The 22,126-nt window shown below is 42.4% G+C and overlaps 2 protein-coding genes across 5 annotated transcripts in view; one reads left to right on the top strand and one right to left on the bottom strand.

Moving 5' to 3' along the window:
- The window catches only part of LOC147633062 (uncharacterized), a 62,142-nt gene extending 58,596 nt beyond the window's left edge, over nt 1-3,546 (top strand). For 3 of the 4 annotated variants that reach the window (XR_015267074.1, XM_086806059.1, XM_086806062.1), the window contains one exon: nt 2,418-2,839. Coding sequence is in view for 3 of the 4 variants with exons in the window: in XM_086806059.1 (XP_086662185.1) it covers nt 2,418-2,510 (93 nt within the window). In the remaining variant the exon portion in view is untranslated. Of the gene's footprint in view, nt 1-2,417; nt 2,840-2,999 lie in introns of those variants that run through there. The other variant, XM_086806061.1, reaches the window with a different exon arrangement.
- Nucleotides 3,547-4,701: 1,155 nt separating this feature from the next.
- Nucleotides 4,702-6,427, bottom strand: LOC147633061 (uncharacterized). Its single transcript, XM_086805786.1, has 2 exons — nt 5,683-6,427; nt 4,702-5,345 (listed from the first exon to the last, which is right to left on the bottom strand). Exons 1-2 carry the CDS (start codon nt 5,794-5,796, stop codon nt 4,962-4,964), a joined length of 498 nt encoding a protein of 165 aa, XP_086661912.1. The 5' UTR covers nt 5,797-6,427; the 3' UTR covers nt 4,702-4,961.
- Nucleotides 6,428-22,126: the final 15,699 nt, after the last annotated feature.

Below are 22,126 nucleotides of genomic sequence, written 5' to 3'. Positions count from 1 at the left end.
CAAGTACTCCCTACGGAGTCCAGGAAAACAGATAGTGACGGGGAAACCTGTCGCACCTGCTAGCGGGTCAGAAGCGGGGTCGAAACCATGAGTCCATCGCGCCAGGAACGCCCAGGATGAGCGGAGGGCAATGGGGCTCCGAGCCAGCACCATCTGAGCTGCCTGTGGGGACTCGAAATCCACCTGATAGTAGTCACGTCCCAAAAAATCTACGCTGATGATCTTGGCGGGCACGCCAACAAGGCTGCCTTGCAGAAGGTCGCGAAGCTCTCTCCGCATCGGACGGCTACCCACTATCTTGCAGACCAAGGAGGAGGCTTCAAGAGCGGAAACTGTGGAAACAAACAACTGAAGATCTTCGGCTGTGAACTCCAGACGGAGACCGGAATCGGCAGGGTTAGTCGGAGCGGCTTCCATGGAGTCCTCCAGAGGGAAAAAGCCAGAAACCGGGGTCACCAACGGGAGGGACACAGCCCTGCGAGGAAAAAAGAGAGGCGGAGGGCTACAGGGTCGCGGGGGCGGGGGGGGGGGGGGGGGGAGCTGAGGCGGGGAGGAGTTAGCGGTGGGCGGAGGGGCGAGACGGAAGGGAGGAGAGAGAAGGCGGAGGGGGGAGAGGTGGCAGGGGAGAGAAGAGAGGCGGGGGAGAGGGAGGCGAAGGTGGTTAGAGAGGCGGAGGAAAAAAGGATGGGGGAAGGAAGCAAACGGCGGGGGGAGTGGCGGGGAAGGCAGCGAGGAAGGTGGCGAAGGAAGAGAAGGCGGGGGGGAAGAAAGCGGAAAAGAGGAGGGAGGCGGGGGAGTGAAGGCGGGGGAGTACGCGAGTCAGAAGGCGGTGGAGAGATGGCGAACAGGGGCGCGATGAAGAAGGCGGGGGAGAGGGCGGAGGAGACAGCGGAGGACTGGCGGGGGGGAGAGTGGGGCGCGATGGCGAGAAGCAGCGGGGGGGGGGGGGGGGGGGGGGGGGGTGGGGGGAGGGGAGAGGAGAGAAGCGGAGCTCGCAGGCGAGGTCAACAGTTGCGTATAATGGCTATCCCCTAGAGAGGCCACATTTGCTCCAATGGAGCCTCCAAGAGTGGCTTGCCTCTAGTGTGGAACCTCAAACTCACTTCCATGGCAGTAGTTCTGATGGAGTGTGCGATGGAAGAATAGCAGGAGGGGATGCCACACGAATCACATTCATGATTGTCACGTGGACACAATCCCAACAATTAGCAGGATTAACGGCAGGTTCACAGAGAGAATGGGCGCCTTTTGGGCAGCAAGAAAGGTACCCAAGGCAGATGCCAAGTGTGGAGCCAGCTGGCACAATTGGTGGTTGACCAGTTGGAAAGTACCTTTATTGGGCTGTGTGCTGGCCGACCAGGGACTGACCACACTACACCAGTTGACGAGCCCTACAGATGCATATAAATAGGTGGCTCAGGGGCAGATGAAGATATTCAAGGATTCAGTGTGAGATGTGCTAAGTCAAAGCCATGTGCAGTGCTTGGATCAGCAAGAAGGCAGCTCCAATGTACGGATTTCAGCCATGCACAACTCTTTGGACAGCAGTAACCTTTTGTTCATGCATGTAGCTTAACCCTAGCATGCAGGAGTCCAGATATAGATCCAAGTTCAGCATTGTATATATTCATGTTTTGGCAATATACAGTAGATTGGGTCTATTCTCTGGTCTATTTGTGTATTTGCAGCATTAAACGAATAGCCAATGTTTTATTAGTGTTACAATCACAACCCTCAGCATCATGGCTTATCTGACTCCACGCTTGTTGGCTGCTTGTTTTTCTTCTTTTATTCCTGATCGTGCACAGTCATACGTCTTTTCTTCAAGATGTCATTCCCAGTCATGACTTATTGGCATGCTTTCTAGCCCAATGGGTATGCTACGCCTGTCACTCAATGGTTTATTTATGATTCTCTAGTGTGGTTAGGCTTAAAAGCTATCAAAGGAAGTGGTTAGGGAGCCTCAGCAAGTGTCCTTTTTGGAGCAGAGTGCATGAAGTTGGTGTGAGCAGTGAGATTATTCCTTCTGCTCGAGTACTAATTCATGTTTTAGAAGAACAAACTACTGTAGTTCGATAGGGGTCCTATACGTCAACAAAAAGTATGGGAAAGGCCAAGAATGGGCCCAAAATGGTGCCACATAGAACGTCCAAACTAAATTTCACTTCGAGTGGTGACATGCCTCACATCTCATGCCCAAGGCCCCAAATGCCATCAATGCCTGAATTGTGTACGCGAGAATCCCTCAAGAATAACTAGAAGGTTTATGAGTGGGGTAGGATGGTCCTCTATCTCTCGTTGTCTTTTCCTTATGCACATTGTAGGTAATCTGCATGTGTGGCTTTCTTAATAGAAAACAGGTCTTTTTTGCCAACTTGCTAATGGAATCCCTTTTTGCATTTCTGTGTTTCTTCCAGAGAGCAATCATGGGGCCCTTAAGCATCACTCTCTTGATAGCTGTGAAGAATTTGTACTTGGAATTCGTTTTCAAGGCTAGAAAGCAAGGCTGACCAAACAAGCCTTGTTTAACATCTAAAGATGATGTACCACCACGACATGTATTTAAAGAATTCTTGCCATTTTTAGACAGATTTTAGTGCATATTCTTTCTGAGAGCGATTATAAGCCAAGTGCTTCGGCGTCCCTTTTAAACCTGCAGAAAATATTTTGTACCTACCATGGAAATGATGCAATCCAGATGATGTAGACACATATCCATCCTTTTCCACAAGGGTTTTCTTTTGGTCTCAACCTAGATTGTATTGCTGGGGTATCAATGATTTTTCAAAATAATGACTATTTTGTTTGGAAACCTTATGTTTCATCGTTTGGACATAAATTTTGTAAGCTTTGATCCTGGATGGAACTTGGTCACCTATTAACCTGTCCATTTTGGTGTCTGCTTTCACTTGTGAGGCTTCCTTGTAGTCCAAAGAAGAGAATCCTGCATGGCTTTTCCTCGGAAAAAATAAAATGCAGACTCTTGTGTGTTCTTGCAGCTCCCCATACAGCACTGCCTCCGAAAGTCCTAGCCGGTGGTTTGATGGTGAATGGAATCAAGTCAGCCTTCTTGATTACCCTTACATTGGAATTTGGAATTCTTACATCCATGTGTGTTTTTGAGCTAAGGATTTTCCTCAAGGAGCTTAGATCTTTCCTGAACTTCTGCATGAATCTACCAACCACTTCAAGTTATGGCATTAACTTCTGGTGCCCCATTATTACCATGAGCATCCTCATTTGCATTGGACAAAAGTTCAAAATCAGCTTTACCCACCACTTTGACTTGCAGCTCCATTTGGGTGACATAAGTGGCTTCCGCGTTCAACCATATTTTTCAGCCTTTGTTCTGAGTCTTTGCCATAAGACTTCTGGCCTTCATTTGCTTATGTTGCACTACACCCATGATAAGAGGCATCGTGCAAGTTTCAACACACCTTGCTGGAAGAACTGAGTACTAACATAGGCTAAGGATGATTCGGAAACAATGGATAAGATGCGTTGCTTAGTGGGTCAACCCACAATAATGTTATTGCCTCTTCTGTTGATCACTTCAAACAAGGTCTTTTCTTTTATAATAATAATGTCCTTGGGTTTGGGTAGAGGTGTAGGTAGAGGGGAGAGGAGATGGCAAGAATGCAAGTGCCACACAATGAGAGGATAGGGGAGAGTGAGAAGAGAGTGAATGTGTCCTTTGATAAGGCAGCAAAAACTTGGTTTTCACCTTGAAGTTCTCAAAGAGAGTATATGATGTGTGGCTATATGGCTGATTTTTTTATCCACATTCACATTTAAATCAATCCAAATATGTCCCCTCTAGTCGTCTCGATAGTTAAAGATATGGACAATGGTAATAGTTAAATTTGTATTCACTAGTGGACGGACCCATGCTTTGCACATCATTTGAGACCTCCAAATCCAAATTCTTAATACATATTTATATATACTTATTATAAATCTGCTATATATATATATATATATATATATATATATATATATATGTATATATATGTATAATATGTAAATAGATGTTTATTATGTAAATAAATAGATGTTATATACATTGATTTAAAAAGTTTTTTATTTACATACTATAAATATATATATTTATAAGTATATATTTATTATAGATTTATTATATAATAAGTAAAAATATTTGTTTTTAAAATTTTAAAATAATTAAAAACTTTAATATAAATTTTTATTTATTTGTCATAAACATATAAATTTTTTATGTTAAATATGCATACATATGTATATATACACACACACACCCATCCCTACACACATATATACACATTATTTTTATTTTTATTATGTAATAAATATATATTTACCATATGATTTTATGTCTTAATGCTCTTTCAATGTTTCCATCTGCATCACTCTCTCTAACATCTTGTCCACGCCTTCATAAACCTTGCCATAGCAAGGCTCTTCCCCATTAACAAGCCCCATCATCTTCACCATATGTTTTGTCACCTTTACATTATAGTCGACTTTAACCCAAAACTTTTGAACCAAAAAGTGACTCGTAACAAATTCAACACCTAATGACGTATGTAGAAGCCATTTTGTCACTCCTCCGAAGGAACCAACTGGGTCAATGCATGCTTTGCTTATGCAATCTTTGAAGCATAAGAAAGTTGAATGCAAATCTTGTGTCCGAATATTTCAACAACTCTTTTAAACATAGCTTCGTAAACAATGCAAATATATAATGATGATTAAAAATAAAAGGGCAAATCTCTTTTTCTTAGCTACCAAAGGTGCTACCCATTGCAACTTTGCTATGTTCTTAAGCAAATTATTGATATAGTGTGCCACACATGGAACAAAAAAAATACTTGGATACTTCTTCATAAGTACCTTTCCTACTCCTTTGTTTGAAGCCTCCCCATCTACAAACAAGCTGTAAAACATTCTTCTCCCTTGCAAATTGCACTGCTTTATTCCACAACTCAAAACAACCTCACAGCTGACTTACCACCTTCAGAATTGTCGATAGCCTTCACAAAGTATATCCTACCACGTGAATACCCTAGTATGCCTTGTATGGAGTGTTTGTGTACATCACTCCAACCATATGCCATAAGAGATACCCCAAAAATACGCAACATTCTTGCATCAATATTAGCCTTCTCTTCAGTCAAGAGTCTTTCTCTGATTGCATTATATCCTGGAGGTGTGTAAGAAGGGCCAACAGCCTTGATAGCTTCAACAATATCTCTGTACGATGATGTGCGGGCTGCATTGAAGCTTATGGCATTTTTGCAGAAAAAGCTCTTAACTATTGTATCTGCCTTTGCCTTCAACTCGGGCTCCCATGCTACTTGCAATCCAACCTGACAAGCGATCTCCTAAAAGAGTTAGAAGATCTCAAAACTGAAAAATTAACATATCATACATATTTTAAGAATACACATGCAGCTTGAAAACGTAAAGTCGAACTCTCTATCTTATCTAGCATCCCTACATGCAAATGAGCAAATGTCAAGATGGACGCTCTCTCAACTCTAGTAATTGCTATCTTCTTCAAAACACACACACACACACACACGTTTGCACACACACACATGTATGAAATACTAATTTTTGAAATACTTCAAAACAACAACAATTTTATAGAGAGAATATGAAATATATATTGTTATATTGAGTGGTCTTTTCATAATCCCTTACCATAAAAATAGCTACGTGTGCTGCCGCGCCAACTACTAAGAAAACCCCGATCCACATGTGATGGGGAAAGAGAGAGAGAGGTATTAACGTTGGTAGAATGCAACACGAGGGCATATACGACCAACGGTGAGAGAGAGAAAGAGAGAGAGAAGACACATTACATGTAACACCTCAGCTAAGACTGCCAGAACAGATTACATCTTAATAAAACAAAATATTAGGAGAGAGATGTTGGCTCAATTAGTGGGTTCCAACTGAAGTCAAAACTTATGTGAGAGCAGAGGTTGAGCCATCCACTAAAAGACTCAAGGAAGGGGCTTTTCATCACATGGAAGGCCTACATGTAAAGCTTGGGTTTCATGGTGCAACTCCTAGACATGCGGTTTTGGGTCTGAGAATGTTCTCTTTTAAGATAAATGTTGCAACGATGTCCTCTGTGTCTGTATTTGAAGTCCTCATCAGAGCAAGTAAAAACACTGAAAGAAATGAAGATGAAGCCACACCGATGACAAATCAGACAAAGAAGAACTCAAAGATCAGCACACAAAGAAGATGAAACCACACCAGAAGCAGGCCATGATCACAAAGCAGCCTTCTGCCTGCCTGCAATACAGAAAGAGATTCTTGATAGTGAACTTAAAGAGGAAATCGTGTTGAATCAAAGAGAAGCAAGAAACCTATGTCTCCCCGAAGTAGACGACAGAGATAGAACCTCTCAGATCTCAAACAAAGAGGCGCCCCCAAAAGACACCAAAGGCACAGGCAGTACACTGCATTCTAGTGTATTTGTCCCCGTCAGATTTTTTTTAAAATAAAAATAGCCATTATTTAAAAGGAATGAGTTTTCATATATTTTAGTTTTATATGATTTTTTATATATTTTAGTTATAAAGCTGGCATATAGATGAGATTTTGAGAACAAAAACCGAATAGATTTAAGAATTGTCTTGGTTGAAATACACTTCAGGATGCATGTACATGGCAAAGACAACCACATCAGCATGGGCACTACCCCACCCAATCAACTCAAGGAGGGCCTAGCCCTATTCAATCTAGTCACCTGTAGCAGTTGCCAAATATTTGTTGCTCTCAAAATAGGGGAAGTAAAGCAAGAAATAAACTTTTTCTTTTCAACCAGAGTGAAAAAATGAAAAATAGGATGACCCTGAAGCTCAGCCTGTTTCTATTGAAAACAACGCATAGGTTAAAACTAGAATTTTAACAATTTGAGTCTTTCAATTCAAGGCTTGGCAAAATTACAATCGCTTTTTCTCAATTCGAGCCGGGATTTTTTTATGACACTAGTGCAGATGTTCGCGATGTGGAAAAGAAGAAGCTTAAAGCAGATTGCTCATTGACAAGCAAATATTCTATATAAATACTCTTTGTATCACATTAAATACTCTCTATATCATGCATGCACACATTGACCTGGGATGACTTTGTAACGATCTTTTAGAACTAATTATAAAGCTATAGTTCTCTTTTATATAGTTTTTCAATAACTCTCCTTAACTCACTTGTAGCTTAGTAGCTTCACAAAGCATTGATGCATAGTTGGCTATACCACACGACAATGCTCGGTTTGTAGTTAATTTTTTTGGTTGAAATTTAAAAATCCTCGTTGGAATTTGATGTTGCCTTTAATTTTAAGGGATGAAATTTGTACATTTCAGCTATAAATCTCGGCATTTGTATGATTTCTAGTGATTTTCAAGTCTAAATCCTAGTTAAGCCTAAGCATTACCTTTAATTTTAAGGGTTGAAAAAATAATTTTTTTGTGCACTGGCACACGGATGTTAATACTTTCTGGCCACATGCGACTTTGATGCGAGTAACACATGTAACTTATATCTTTTTTTTTTTGTGTGCAAGCATTACACTTTATACTCCTCCTCTCACACACATTACAAAGAGAGCATTGAACTTTTGTATGTTGTTTATAATTGATGTCAATTGACAATACTCCTAACATATATCTTCTTTTTGTGCAAGGATTTGTTGATAACAATCTTTGTCATCATCATACATTCAAATCATATGATTATTCCTTCGTTGGACATTACTTTGTAAGTATCCAAATTTTTTAGTTGCTGTTATGGGCTACCACACCTCCAAGAGGGAACTCAATGCATTCACCTAAAGGAAGAGTACAGAACACAATTGTCATAGGGCACTTACTAATGCTTCGAGCTTGAGTGCCTTGAGGCCTCCAAACTCACTTGTTAAGCTCCAAACCTCCAAGCTCCACCTCCATGCTGTCACCGTAGAGTCGCTCGCACCATCGCATAATGCAATCACTCTCTCTCTCTCTCACTCTCCCACACAAGCATGAAACGTACAAGCATAGAAGAGGCACAAGTGCTAGAATGCTCTCTCTCAATCTCTCTCAAGACACAAAGAAGAGCTCTCAATAGCACAAAGGAGGATTGTGTCCTTTCATTATATGAGAAAATGCGTTATATATATTTGTCCCTTATTCTTACTTGGGCATCCAAAACTTACTTAACTAAGGCCTTGGGCGGCCAATATCTCATAATGTATAACTTTTATAGTGCCTTTACATTACACTTATTATCCTCAATTGGAGGAGCATACTTGTTAATACAAAATGGGATTAATATCCCCCCCTACCTGATGTAGGTTTTATCCTAAGAACATGTTACCGAGGTCAGAAGACCTTTTTGAGGGTTCTTCGAAATGTTGAGTGTGATCTCCAGAACCCTGTGTCTACCATATCCCCGAATGTGACATGCATGCAGGTAGAAAGACACCTTAGGCGATGATAGTACATCATCATGCCTTTGTTAGACGGACCTTGATTCATGTCAAATTGCAGTTGGTCAGCTTCATACCCATCATATGGTTCCTTGGGTTGATCGATTAGGACCACGAGCAATTTTAAGAATCTAACACTGGCCACTATTACTGGGTCCGGAATATAGCGCCATGCCTATATCCAAGTCAGCATCTGTTTTCTTTGTTCCCTTATGTTTGTAAATGTAGGTGGCATGAAGATTGGGAAGTTATAACAGACATGCGAATCTCGCTGCTTGGCCTCTTGAAGTTCCAAAGGTGTCCATCTCCTCTTTAGTGGCATGTACAAGGGATCAACTCGTTGAGTTGGTGGCGCACACATATATACATGGCTGTATTCTGGAATTGTTATGAATTCCTTTCTCTAGTTTGCTGGCTGTATACCAAAATCTTCCAACTTGGGGTGTGCATCATCTGTGATGATTGTGGCATAGCCCCCACTTATGTGGACTGGGTGAGCTTTCCTCCACTTGCGGAAGCAATAACTGAAATGGTGTTATTTGCATTAACACCTTGAACCTTAGCTTTGACTTTAGTAGTGGATTGCCAGCTCGTATATGAAGCGTTCATACTCTACACCAGACAATGACTCCAACATAATATCATCAGTAAAAGCTTCAATATTGTCTTGGGGGAGAGTATGTCTTACCTCTTGAGTTTGTTGTGGGGGAGACGAGTCAGGAGCCGGTACCTCCTTTGGGGGCGAGAGGGTTAGTGGGAAATTCTACATGTTGAGACGGGAGAGTAGAAAAAATGCAGTCGGCTTAGTAGGCGGTGCATTAGGATATGGATTAAGTAGTTTACTAGCTACATTAGATTACACTGGGTAAGTAGGGTTGGATGATGAAGTTGGTGTCTCTTCCTGACCATGGCTTGAGCTGGGGGCTAAGTGGCTAGGCTTGTGGAGTTTCATAAAATCTTGGAGCTCAATGATGTCCTCAGAACTTATGTTAGGATATTCGATATGTGATTTATCAAAAGTGTAGAGGACACTGGTTAACATGGATTCTAAATGTATGTATATATTATGGTAGAGTTTTAGAATACCAAAAGGGTAGTGATATAAAGAAGACTCACATAAGTCCCATGGCTTATAATCCATTGATAACTTTGTGCTACCACCTCGTAGTTGGCCAGTGTTTTGGGAATATCATCTAGAACAAACAGGTCTGATTTCTCGTCATTATTGTCCAGGATTTTAGAGTTTTGGAGTACCCGACACCAATTACGAAGGTTTAGCATAATAGGGTGCAATGGATAAAAGTAAATATCATGTGGATTAGTTAATGCTACATCCCCCCCTGCGAAATTCCCATAATGATCGTGGGATCATCACCACACTCAATGTTTTGCTTAATGAGGGTTAGTTCTCCCAGGCTTAGGTCCTCTGATAGATTTATATCATATTGAAGGAATGAGAGGGTTAGTGTAGACAAAAAAAGAGTAAGAGTTTGAGGAGGGGCTCGAGGAGTTACTGAACTGACCTATCTCCGAGGCTCGCTCAAGGAGTAGGAGCATTTCATCTATAGGCTCTTGTCTTTGACTTCGGTCCTATATGGCCAGTTGTCGTTCCAATTCTTGAACACGGGAGTCATTGGTGTTGAGGAGGTTTGATATGGCTGTTTCTCGGACCATCCGTGCAGCATCCAACTCCTTGAAGTGCCTTGTTGCTTCCTCTTGTGCACGTCTGGTGGTAGCCTCCCTTTCCCAAGCTTCTTTGATTCTTTGAATTCTTCAGCAGAAAGCCAATCTTTGATTGTCTTGTAACTGTTCCGAAGTTGAACCTTAGGCACCCAATGCTATGTACCCTATGACTTGGGATGCTGTTTGCATAGGGATTGTGGAATTGCTGCCTTTTTTGCTTCATGAGTTGATGTCACTGTGCTTGGTGTTTCTATCTCTTCAATCATGGTGGCCTGCCTCCCTGTGTTTATTCGGCTCCATAAGGGTACAAATATGACATTGTTTCCCTTGTTCAGCACTGCTGTCCTCTTCTCCCATTGGATATTACATTTGCTGCTGCTGCTGCTGACACAAATCTAGGATCATCCTAGGATCATTTCCTCTTCCATGGAACCTGCAGGCATGACAAACACCTTCCCAACCAAGGAATTATTTCTAATGGAAATGTTAACACTTAAAAATCCCTCAGCTTTTGTAGTTGTCAAGTGCACACTGCGTACTTGTGTGTTGGTGGTTTCAATGTGTGGTTTATCTAAGGCCACCCATGTCTCATATGAGATCAGGTTATGACTTGATCCCGTATTTATCAATGCAATGCTCGTTACATGCCGTAGAGAGTTTCACTAAGTCGTGCTAGCGCAATGTTCAGTTCCTCCTTGTCGAGAAGAGTTAGTGAAGCCATGTTTACATGCAACATTCTCTTTTAGAGTATCTGCTTGGCTTTGACCTCCCTTGCCTTAGCCTCTTCTTGAGCTTGCTGGATTTTTTCCTTTGCGAGTTGTTTTTGTTGTTTTAAGAGATGTTATTGCAAGAGCATCTCTTGGGTCAGTGGTCCAAAATATTTTTTAAGTTTGCCCCCATTGACGTAACCCTCCATTTGTACGCCCTCAATTGTCTCAATTCTAACCGACCCCTAAGGTGTGATCTTAGACACTCAGAAGGGTCCTAGGCCTCTATACTTGAGTTTCTTTTTGCTGGTGCTTCCTACACCATACATGAGGACAAGGTCCCCTGTTTCCAGTTCTTTAAAAAAAAAAGTTTTTATCGAACCAATGTTTTCTTCATAGTTTTTCGACCATGAGTCCGTGCGATGCAATTAGTATGGTCTCATCAAGCTTCTCTAAATCAATTAGCCTTTTAGCTAATGCATTCTCCATCAGACGTTCTTGCACTGCAATCCTTAAGCTCAGAACTAGGTATTCCATAGGCATTACTACCTCAACATCATAAGCTAGACGGAAGGGAGTGTACCCCGTCGCTACCTTATATGATGTTCGGTATGCCCATAAGGCTGCTATTAGTTTATGCTCCTAGTCCATTCGACTTGCTTCCAAATTTTGTTTGTACTCTCTGCTTGACCATTAGCCTATGAATAATAAGGTGATGATTTTCGGTGGACTACTAAGAATCCATCAAGTAAATGATCAATCACCTCATTAATGCAATGTGAACCACGATCACTAACTAATTCTAACGAGGAGTCGAATCTTGAGATAATTTGCTCATATAAGAATTTTGCTGTTGTTCGTGTATCAGCTCGCTGCTAGGCTGTGGCTTGTGCTCATTTAGTGTTGTCTTACAATAAAGGGGTGAGTGGCTGTAAGAATATGGCACAACGGAAATAGATACAACAAGAGAAAGTACACTAGACAATGCAATAGAGAGAATGGAGAGAATTTTAAAATTCTGATTATACCAAACAAGAGATAGGTACAATATGATGGTGATGTCCACCTGTGCGCTCTAGTGTAGAGCTTAGATGGTGATCTAGACAGACTCTAGATGGAAGGCGTACTGAGAGTATAGGAATATATTCTCACAAGCCTTGGATACCTTTGCTTGTGCCAACTATGTCCATTTATAGTGCTAGAGGTAGTGCGGTGATGCAAGACAAGGGCAGCTACGCTGTTAGAGGTAGTGCGGTGATGCAAGACGAGGGCAGCTACGCTGCATTAACGCGGCTCACCGTCCGTGTATTCATAACGTGTCCCCACCAACACCACCTACTAATGATGAACTTAGTTCCCGAGGAAATATTCCAGCTAATGCTCGTACCCCTCATCATCTCCTAACCATCAACGCTCACAACTACGACCCCTTCCAGCATCTAAGCTGGGGTTTCCACTAAAGATATGTGCACCAATGGCTTCTCCTCACATAATGGGGGCCGTACAAATGTGCACCACACATCAATGTGAGATACATGCTGAGAGGCGGGCATTGAACATATACTAACACCCCCCCTCAATGTCCGCCGAAGATGAACTAAGGGTTTCTTGGCCCAATGCCAAGTCCATGAAGATGTCAAGTGAGCTGGTCCTTCCCAAGAGCTTTGGTGAAGATGTCGGCGCAATTCTACTTCGTAGAATAGTACTCTAACTCCACAATCTCATCCTCAATCAACTCTTGCACATAATGATACTGAATCTCAATGTGCTTTGTGCAAGCATGAAACACAAGGTTCTTTGTAATGGCCATGCAACTCTGATTCTAGCATCGTAAGGTCGTGGGGGGCTGATCTCACTGGAACTCCCATATCTGCTAGAATCCTCCTCAACCATACTGCCTCACAAGAGCAGCAAAACAAGCGGCCTTGTACTCTGCTTCAATTTTGAAGAAAGTGCCACTGCGGATTGCTTCTTATTAATCCAAGAGAACACACCGGATCCAAGTGAGAAGCAATATCCAGAAGCTGACTTTTTGGTGTCACAATCTCCAGCCCAATCGGAGTCACAATATCCCACTAAGGAGTCACCAGATATGTATGTAATTCCATATTCAAGAGTATCTTTAATGTACCTGAGCACACGCATTGCTACATTCCAATGACATTCCCTTGGTTTGTTGGAGAATCTTCTCAACACACCAACTACATAGCAAATGTCTGGTCTAGTATTGTACAAGAAAATCAAACTCCCAACAAGCTTCCTATACATCTTGATCTCAACCAAAGGTGTGTCCTCAGAAGAAAGCCTAAAGTTTACCTCCATTGGTGTACTTATTGGCTTGTAGTCTATCATACCAAATGCCTTCAAGATCTCTCTTGCATACTTTTACTGTTGAGAAATGAAGACCTTGTCAGACTCCTGCCAAACCTCGATCCCCAAACAATAATGTAAGAGCCCCAAGTATGTCATCTCAAACTCAGAGCCAAAACTTTCTCGTGTTTGCTGAATCAAGTCTTCATGTGGCTGCTAGTGATAATCAAGTCATCCACATAGAGAACAACTATCACATATTTGTCGTCCTTTCTAAGTACATACAAGTTAGTATCAGATGCACTTCTAAAAAACCCAATATTTTTGAAAAACGTATCTATTCGTTTGGTACCAGCCCTTGGGGCTTGTTTCACCTCGTATAAAGCCTTCTTCAACCCCTACAAACCTTATTTTTTTGATTTGGGCAGCTTAAACCCTGGTGGCTGAGCAACATACACCTCCTCCTTGAGATGTCCATTCAAAAAAGACGATTTTACATCCATTTGAAAAACTGGCCACTTCTTATTAGCAGCCAAGGCAAGTACTATGCGAATAGTGGTCATTCGAGCTGTTGTGGGGCAAAGGTTTCACTAACATCAAAACCTTGTGCAATCAGCCTAGCTTTGTATTTCTCTAATGAACCATCATATTTATACTTAGCTTTCCACACCCACTTGGTGGCCAATTACCTTTCCTTTTGGTGGCCAAGCTACGAACTCCCAAGTGTTATTTTTGATGATGCTGTCATACTCTGACTGCATTGCTGCCTTCCACTTTGGATCTGCCAAAGCTTCTTCTACATTTGTGGGCTCCTTCACTTAATCCGTTATCTCAGCCATCAAGTCCATATTGACAATGCGTTCAAAGACCTTCTTTGCTTCTCTGTTCTCTTTGATCTGCGTAAGCCATATGCTGAAGTTTCTACAACATTAGGTTGGGCGTTGCGATCATCAAAGAGCTGCCTTACTCAGGTAGGAAGTGGCTGTTCTTTAGGTGCAGGGGCAGGTTGGTGTGATTTCTGAGAGTCTTCATCATCTGAAAACTCCTCCTCCTTTAGTTTTTTGATACTTGGGTTGGGCACATGGTGGATTATTTCTCCATTTGATGATAAAGTGGATGGATCCCTATCCTCTCCATACTGAGTGAATGTGGATGCTCCACAAACACCACATCTCGGCTAACCATTATCTTCTTAGCCTCTGGATCAAATAGTCGATAAGCCTTCGACTCTGTACTATATCCAAGGAAGATACATTTCTTGCTTTTGGCAGCAAGCTTAGTTCTATTTGCATCTGGTATATGCATGTAACATTCACAACCGAATGTTCGAAAACGAGAACATGAAGGCTTCTTACCCGAATAGGCCTCATATGGTGTGATTCCTTTGAGCGTCTTTGTGTAGGATTTGTTGAGAATGTAAACTGTAGAGTGTTGATTACTTCAGCCCAGAAAGAGTCTGGTAACCCTTTCCCTTTCATCATGCACCTTGCCATTTCCATGACTGTGCGGTTGCGGCATTCCACAACTCCATTTTTTTGAGGCCTATGTGCAGCAGTGGAGTTGGCGCTTGATGCCATGCTCCTTGCAGTATTGAATTCACTTGAAGTGATTTCTCCTCCTCGATCCGTTCGGAACTTCTTCACCTTATGTCCTGTCTCATTCTCCACAAACTTAAGCCACTGTTTAAACTTACCAAAAGCTTCAGTCTTATCACGGAGGAAATAAACCCACATCTTCCTACTGTAATCATTGACTAACAACATGAAGTAAGAAGATCCTCCCAATGCAATAGTAGACATCTTACCACCACAAAGATCAGCATGTACCAGCTTTAGAGGAAACTTTGCCCGATTGTTGTTGTCTTGTGGAAATGCCTTCCGTTGTTGCTTGCCCATCATATAAGCCTCACATGGTTCTTGCAATTCTACAAATGCAGGTAAATTTTCCACCATCCCCATTTTTTGCATCTCCTTTAGCACAGCAAATCCGATGTGACCAAATCACTCATGCCAAAGTTTGCTTGTGCCCTTGTCTGCAATAGCTAAAAGAGCACTCAACTCGTACAAATTGTTTTCCTCACAGCTTTGCCAAAATTGTCTTCCCCTCAGTATCTAGAATCTCTTCTCCTATTTTCTTGAAGTGTACTTCAAGGCCACGATCTGTTATTGTAGCAACTGAGAGCAGGTTTCTCTTTATTTGAGGCACATAGAGCACAGTAGATAGATTCTTTTCTTCACCTGTATAGTTGCCATAAATGAGATGGTTCCAGACCCTTCGGCTGAACATTTAGCATTATTATGGATTCGTGTAAAGGCTACCAGGAACTATACCAGTCCTTTTTAGCTGGTCATATGTCGGGATGCCCCACTATCCAAAACCCATAAACAGTTAACAAGTGGAGCCTGAGCAGATGAGCATACCTCTTCTATGGCAACCTAGAGTTCCAACTCAGTTTGAGCGTTGTTTGCTGACTCCTTTCCCTTCCATGAAGTCTTCATGGTGCCATTCTTCTCATCAGCATGCTTCTTTCTGTTTGCAGTCTTTGACGGCGTGACCCTTCTTGTCACAGTAATAGCACGTACCAAAAAACTTCTTCTTCTTCTTGGGCTTTTTCTTCTTGTCTTCAGCAGTTGCCCCACCTTTGCATTTTGCATGCGGATGTAAATGTGGTGTCACCACCATCACGGGTCTTGAACCGCATCTCCTCCTCAAATAGCATAGCACTAAATTCTTCAAAAGAAAGAGGCGGTACTCTAACTTGGGTATTTAGTTCTGTAACCAAGCTATCATACTTCAGCGCGGTAGAATTCAAATGCATCTCCGAGCTAACTCCTTGCTAGTCTTTATGATTCCCACAACAGCCATTTGGTCTCGCAGATTTTTGATCCGACAGATAAACACTTCTATAGCTCCTTCAGAAAACTTTTTAGCAACAAGCTGATTCTCTAGGTTTTGAATCCTAGTTTGATTTGGGGTCTCATACTGATTTCTTAGTATGGTCCAAGCCATGGATGCCTTGGTTGTGTGTTGAATCAGAGTAAGAACAGAATCACTTACACTGGTAACAATGGTGCAAAGTGCATCTGCATTGCGCCGCTTCCATGCCCAAAGAAGAGCAGCATCTGGTGGAATCATTCTTGTGTTATCGTTGGGGTCAATGGTTTCCAATTGGTCCTTGGTCCGTTCCCAAAATGGTCTCCACAGCTCATAGGAATCAAGGATGGCATTGATTTTGAACTTCCAAAGAGTGTAATTTGTCCCATCTAATTTTCCTTCAGTGAAGGCAGGTGGATGGATGCGTAGCACTGGAATAGCAGTAGTAGCATCACCGGACCCTGAAGTAGACATCACTCCAAACTACTTCTATGCAAAGAAAGACTAGACTTTGTGTACTTTTGTTGCTAAGAGCACCTAGTGCTCTGATATCGTGTAAGAATATGGCACAACGAAAATAGATACAGCAAGAGAAAGTACACTAGATAATGCAATAGAGAGAATTTTAAAATTTTGATTATACCAAACAAGAGATAGGTACAATATGATGGTGCTGTCCACCGTGCACTCTAGTGTAGAGCTTAGATGGCGATCTAGACACACTCTAGATGGAGGGCATACTGAGAATATAGGGAATATATGCTCACAAGCATTGGATACCTTTGCTTATGCCAACTATGTCCATTTATAGTGCTACAAGTAGTGCGATGGACGCGTCCAAGACGTGGGCGGCTATGTGGCATTGACGCGGCTTCCCGCCCGCGTATCCATAATGCGTCCCTATCGACCACCACTGCCCCCTAATGATGAACTTAGTTCCCGAGGGAATATTCTAGCTAACGCTCATACCCCTCATCATCTCCTAACCATCAACAGTCATCATAACTATGATCCCTTCCAGCATCTAAGCTAGGGTTCCCACTAAAGATATGTGCACCAATGGCTTCTCCTCATAATGGAGTCCGTACAAATGTGCACCACACATCAATGTGAGATACATGCTGAGAGGCGGGCATTGAACATATACTAATAGCAGCATCCTGTCCCTTTGTTGGGGGATAGCAAATCCCTGACATTCCTTGTACCTTTTGACAAACTCTATGGTGTCCCCAAACAACATAGGCCACCATAGTCCTGCTTGAAGTACCTTGTGACCCGTAATCTCTCCAACAAAATGCCCTCCGGCTATCCCTGATGAATGAGCTTCATCCAATATCGTGAGTGATGAGACGAACTCATCTTCTCTCACATCTTCTCAGGACATTATCATTGCCTAGATTATATAATTCTCCCACAATTAATCGATAAGGTGTAGTAAGCTTGATAAGCCTCTGCATTTTATCTTTGCTCAAGGGTGTTTCTTGTTGCGGAAAAGCATAAGCTAGATAATCCGATATCTCCTCACTCCATTCGGGCACCATGTCCAGTTTGAACAAACAAGCATCAGGGAGGTCATCATCAACACCAGTTGTTGGTTCCCCATTTGGAATTCTTGACATATGATTGACCATTACATGATGTCTCCCCTTTCTTACCGTAACTGTAAAGTTGAATTCCAATAGTAATAGCAACCAGCGTGTGATTCTTCCTGTGGTGCAAGGCTTGTTCAACAAATATAATAAGGCCTGATGGTCCACGAAGAATATGAATTTGTTGGCCAATAGGTAATGTCAATACTTCTTGACTGCATAAACCATGGCCAACCCTTCTCACTCTGTGGTGGTGTAATTCATTTCTGCATCATTCAATTGACGACTAGCAAAGCAGATTGGATAGTCCAATTTGAACTCATCGGGCTATGCTAGTACGCATCCAATAGCAAAGTTTGATGCATTGATATGCACATGAAATATTGAAAAGATGGAAGGGGGAAGAGAGCTTGAGCTCTTGCAACAAGCACCCACACACTCACAAAACCCTAATAGAGAACACACAAGGTGAGAGGCTGAAAATATTCTTCTTCTTCACTCAACACTCAACACACACCACATACAAGATAAGAGTACACATAATAGGAAAGGTACTCAACCAATACATACACGGGTTCTCTATAGTGTGAACCCAACTAAATGAGCTGGCGCTATAACTATGCCAGTCTCTAAAATGGCTGTCACACAGCCTGTCATCCCACTGGCCGCATATCACCCATGATCTCACCAACCATGCCAGTGGTGTAAGTGTGGGGCCTATCCCCCAGGAGGCGGGTCATCAGTGTCCACCGCCTCACTAGACAAGCTCGATATCTCAACACTCACCCTCGAGCTCAACTCCAGCTCATGTACACCAAGCGAAGCCCTGAATCTGCGGAGCTTCTCTGTACCCAATGCTTTGGTGAAGATGTCAGCTACCTGATCCTCTATGCTGACATAAACAAGGTCAAGGTCTCCTACCAAGACCTTCTCTCTGACGAAATAGTAGTGGACCTCTATATGCTTCGTGCGAGCATGAAAAACTGGGTTCCTGGCCAACTGTATACTGCTAATGTTGTCACAAAAAATGACAACTTGTCTATCCACTGATAGACCCAAATCTGCAAGTAGCTTTCTCAACCAAGCTACCTCACATGCTGCCACGATGGGGTGGACACAACACATTCTACATTCTTGCACTCCACCTAGTATCCACCTTCCCAAAATGATATACCTCCTTGTTTGTGAGGTTCGTTCCTATAGCAACAACTGGCCATATCTTGGGTGGTGGACTGGGATTTGGGTCTATGTTGTTGTCCACTATATAGTAATGAAGCATGTGTTCAGGGAAAAACCAGGGCCATTGTCTAATGAGACCATTTTTGCTTGCAATAGCCCTAAAAGGAAGGTGCAAGCACACCCTTAGCAGATCTGACTATGTGCTGCCCACACCTCTTACCCCCACGAGGCGTTCCATTGCATGTGACCTTGCTGCCAATGCACGTCCTTCGGATTGCCCACATTGTTTCATTCACCTTGTGTTCAATGACATTGCCCTCTGTGACTTCTGTAGTTCTTTTTGAAGTTTTTCTTGTATCATGTTCTTTGAAATTGATTTTCCGTGGCCTCCTAGAATACTTGCGATATCTTACATGTGTGTTGTACGCTGGTCGATGCGTGGCCTCATCATCAATATAAATTACCACCCTTGATAGTCTCTTGTGACGTGCCCTCTCTCTGTCACCAGTGAGAGGGGTGGGCGCCCTGTACATGGGTCCTGTACATGGGTCCTGTACATGGGTGTTCCTTTAGTTGCCTCATTAACTATTCGGACTACTTGGGTAGGGCTTGTAGAGCACTGTTCGTTTAGTTTCTCCAAGCTTGGGCCTCTCCCTATGTGCTGCCCATGTACACATATCTCTGTCCCAGTCTCATAGAATAGTCCACAATGCAAAGTAGACCTCACATACCTCAATATGCATCTCAATGCATCCAAATGCGGTTTCCGTGGAACCTGCATGAACTGACTCACCAACCCAATAGCATAGCTCAAATCTGGTCTGGTGATTGTCATATAGATCAAGCTTCCTACCATGCGCCTATACATAGTAGGATCCTCCAAAATCTCTCCTGAATCTGCACTCAACTTTCCATTTTGATCCAATGGCACGGAAATAGGCTTATAGCCTGTCATACCATACTTGGACAACATGTCCAAGCCATACTGTCTCTACAGTAATCCAATACCATGTGGTGACCTAATCACCTCAATGCCCAAGAAATATCTGAGCTCCCCTAGATCCTTCATCTCAAACTTCCGTCTAAGCAAGATCTTTACATCAAAGATCTCTACATCATGGTCCCCCGTAATGATCAAGTCATCTACATAGATGACAATAAGCACAACCCCTCTATCACCATGTCTCACATACAGCGAGAAATCTGCATTGGCTACATGAAAGCCAATAGTGACAAGATATTCAGAAATCTTGTCAGACCATGCTCTTGGTGCTTGTTTTAAGCCATACAAGGCTTTCTTCAACCTGCAAACATGCTCGGGGTGACCCACATTCTCATAACCAAGTGGCTGCAACATATACATGCAAGAATGCATTCTTTACATCCATTTGATGTAAAGACCATTGCTTTGACGCAGCCACTACTATCACAACTCTCACTGTTGCCATCTTGGCAACTAGGCTGAAAGTTTCCTCATAATCAATTCCATATGTCTGCGAATATCCTTTGGCTACCAACCTAGCCTTATACCTGTTTATGCTCCATCACTGTTATGTTTTACTTTGTACATCCACTTGCATCCAATGGCTTTCTTGCCTTTAGGCAATTGCACTAAGTCCCAAGTTTCATTTCCATATAGTGCATTCATCTCCTCATCCATAGCTTTCTCCCAACACACATTTCCAACAGCCTCATCAATACATGTGGGCTCAACAACCTGCACAACCTTTGCCATATATGCATAGTGATGTGCCACATAACCATCATAGGTAAACCTCTACACAGGGTTTTTAACTCTTCCAGATCTTCGCAGCTTTTCATTCATGGCTTCCATAGCCTTCTTTACACCAAGTGTTCTCATAGCTGGGATCCTAAGCTCCTCATCAAGGCTCATCTCTGAGCCACTAGACTCTCCATCAACATGAGAATGCCCTGCAGAAATGTCAGGCATACCAAGGGGCTTAACCACTTTCTCTTTTCCTTTACATGATGTACTAATCACATTTGTAGGACTGGTATTATGACGCAGCCTGCCACTCCATGGTCTATCAACAGACCTAGTAGATGAGGACTCTCCTGGTCCACTCAAAGACTGTGATTGCTGACCTGCATTCTGTGCAACCACACTTCCACTCACATCAGCCCCAATAGCTTCTTTTTCAACAGCATACCAACTGCTCATCTCATCAAAAACAACATCCCTGCTTACCCTCAACTCACGTGTAGCAGGGTTATAACACCTGTATCCCTTTTGCTCAAGGGAATATCCAATAAACACACATTTTTCAGCTTTTGGATCCAGCTTAGTTCTCAGCTCATCTAGCACATGCACATATGCAATGCATCCAAAGACTTTCAGATGAGACAAATCAGGTTTTCTGCCAGTAAACCTCTCCTCTAGAGTTACATCATGTATGGCTGCAGTTGGAGTCCTGTTCATGATGTATACTGCTGTAGAAACAGCCTCAGTCCAATAGCTATGCGGCATATTCTTCTCTTCCATTAATGCTCGCGTAATCTCAGCAATGTGCCTGTTTTTCTGCTCAACAACTCCATTTTGCTGCGGAGTGTATCTACATGTAAACTGTCCCGAATACCATTCTTCTTCAAAAATTCAGAGAACTCATTGGAGAAGTACTCTCCCCCTCCATCTGACCTTAGGCACTTTACATATTTCCTTGTTTGCTTTTTAACCAAAACTCTGAAATTCTGAAAGTGAGTGAACACCTCACTCTTCTCCTTCATGAAATATACCCACACTTTCCTTGTGTGGTCATCAATGAATGTCACATAATACCTGCAGCCTCCCATAGACATGGTCTTCGTAGGACCCTATACATCTGAATGCACAACATCTAGTGCATTTCTGCTCACATATCTGTTACGTGGAAATACATGCTTAGTTTGCTTTCCAAATTGGCATGCTTCACATATTCTCTGCATACTTTCCACTTTAAATTTTGGTAGCCCTGTCACAATTCCTTTAGTCTCTGCATAGACTTCATTCTCTGGGCATTCACATGTCCAATTCTTTTATACCAAATGTCTATGTCTGCAACAATTCCTGAACCATTCGCAAACATCGTAGCACTCACTTTAGGCATGTCTACATTTAACGTAAACATTCTGCCCACTCTGTTGCCTTTTGCAACCAACCTACACTTGTCTTTAAAGTCTTCAACATAACAACCATCAGGGTTAAATCGAACCTGCAAACCCTGCTCAATCATCTGGCCAAATGAAACCAGATTCTTTGTTATGTTTGGAATGTGAAGTACATCTGCAAGGTACTTCACTTTGCCATCCTGCATAGACAATGGCAC

The sequence above is a fragment of the Cibotium barometz genome, chromosome 12 (genome assembly GCF_041138505.1).
Source record: "Cibotium barometz isolate CiBa-2024 chromosome 12, ASM4113850v1, whole genome shotgun sequence".
NCBI lineage: Eukaryota > Viridiplantae > Streptophyta > Polypodiopsida > Cyatheales > Cibotiaceae > Cibotium > Cibotium barometz.
This window is presented reverse-complemented; position numbering and strand designations above follow the sequence as displayed.

Coding starts and splice junctions, on each gene's coding strand:
- LOC147633061 (XM_086805786.1), bottom strand. CDS start 5,796: ATGCCCTCGTGTTGCATTCTACCAACGTTAATACCTCTCTCTCTCTTT. Junction 5,346..5,682: donor CACACGTAGCTATTTTTATG/GTAAGGGATTAT, acceptor ATCGCTTGTCAG/GTTGGATTGCAAGTAGCATG.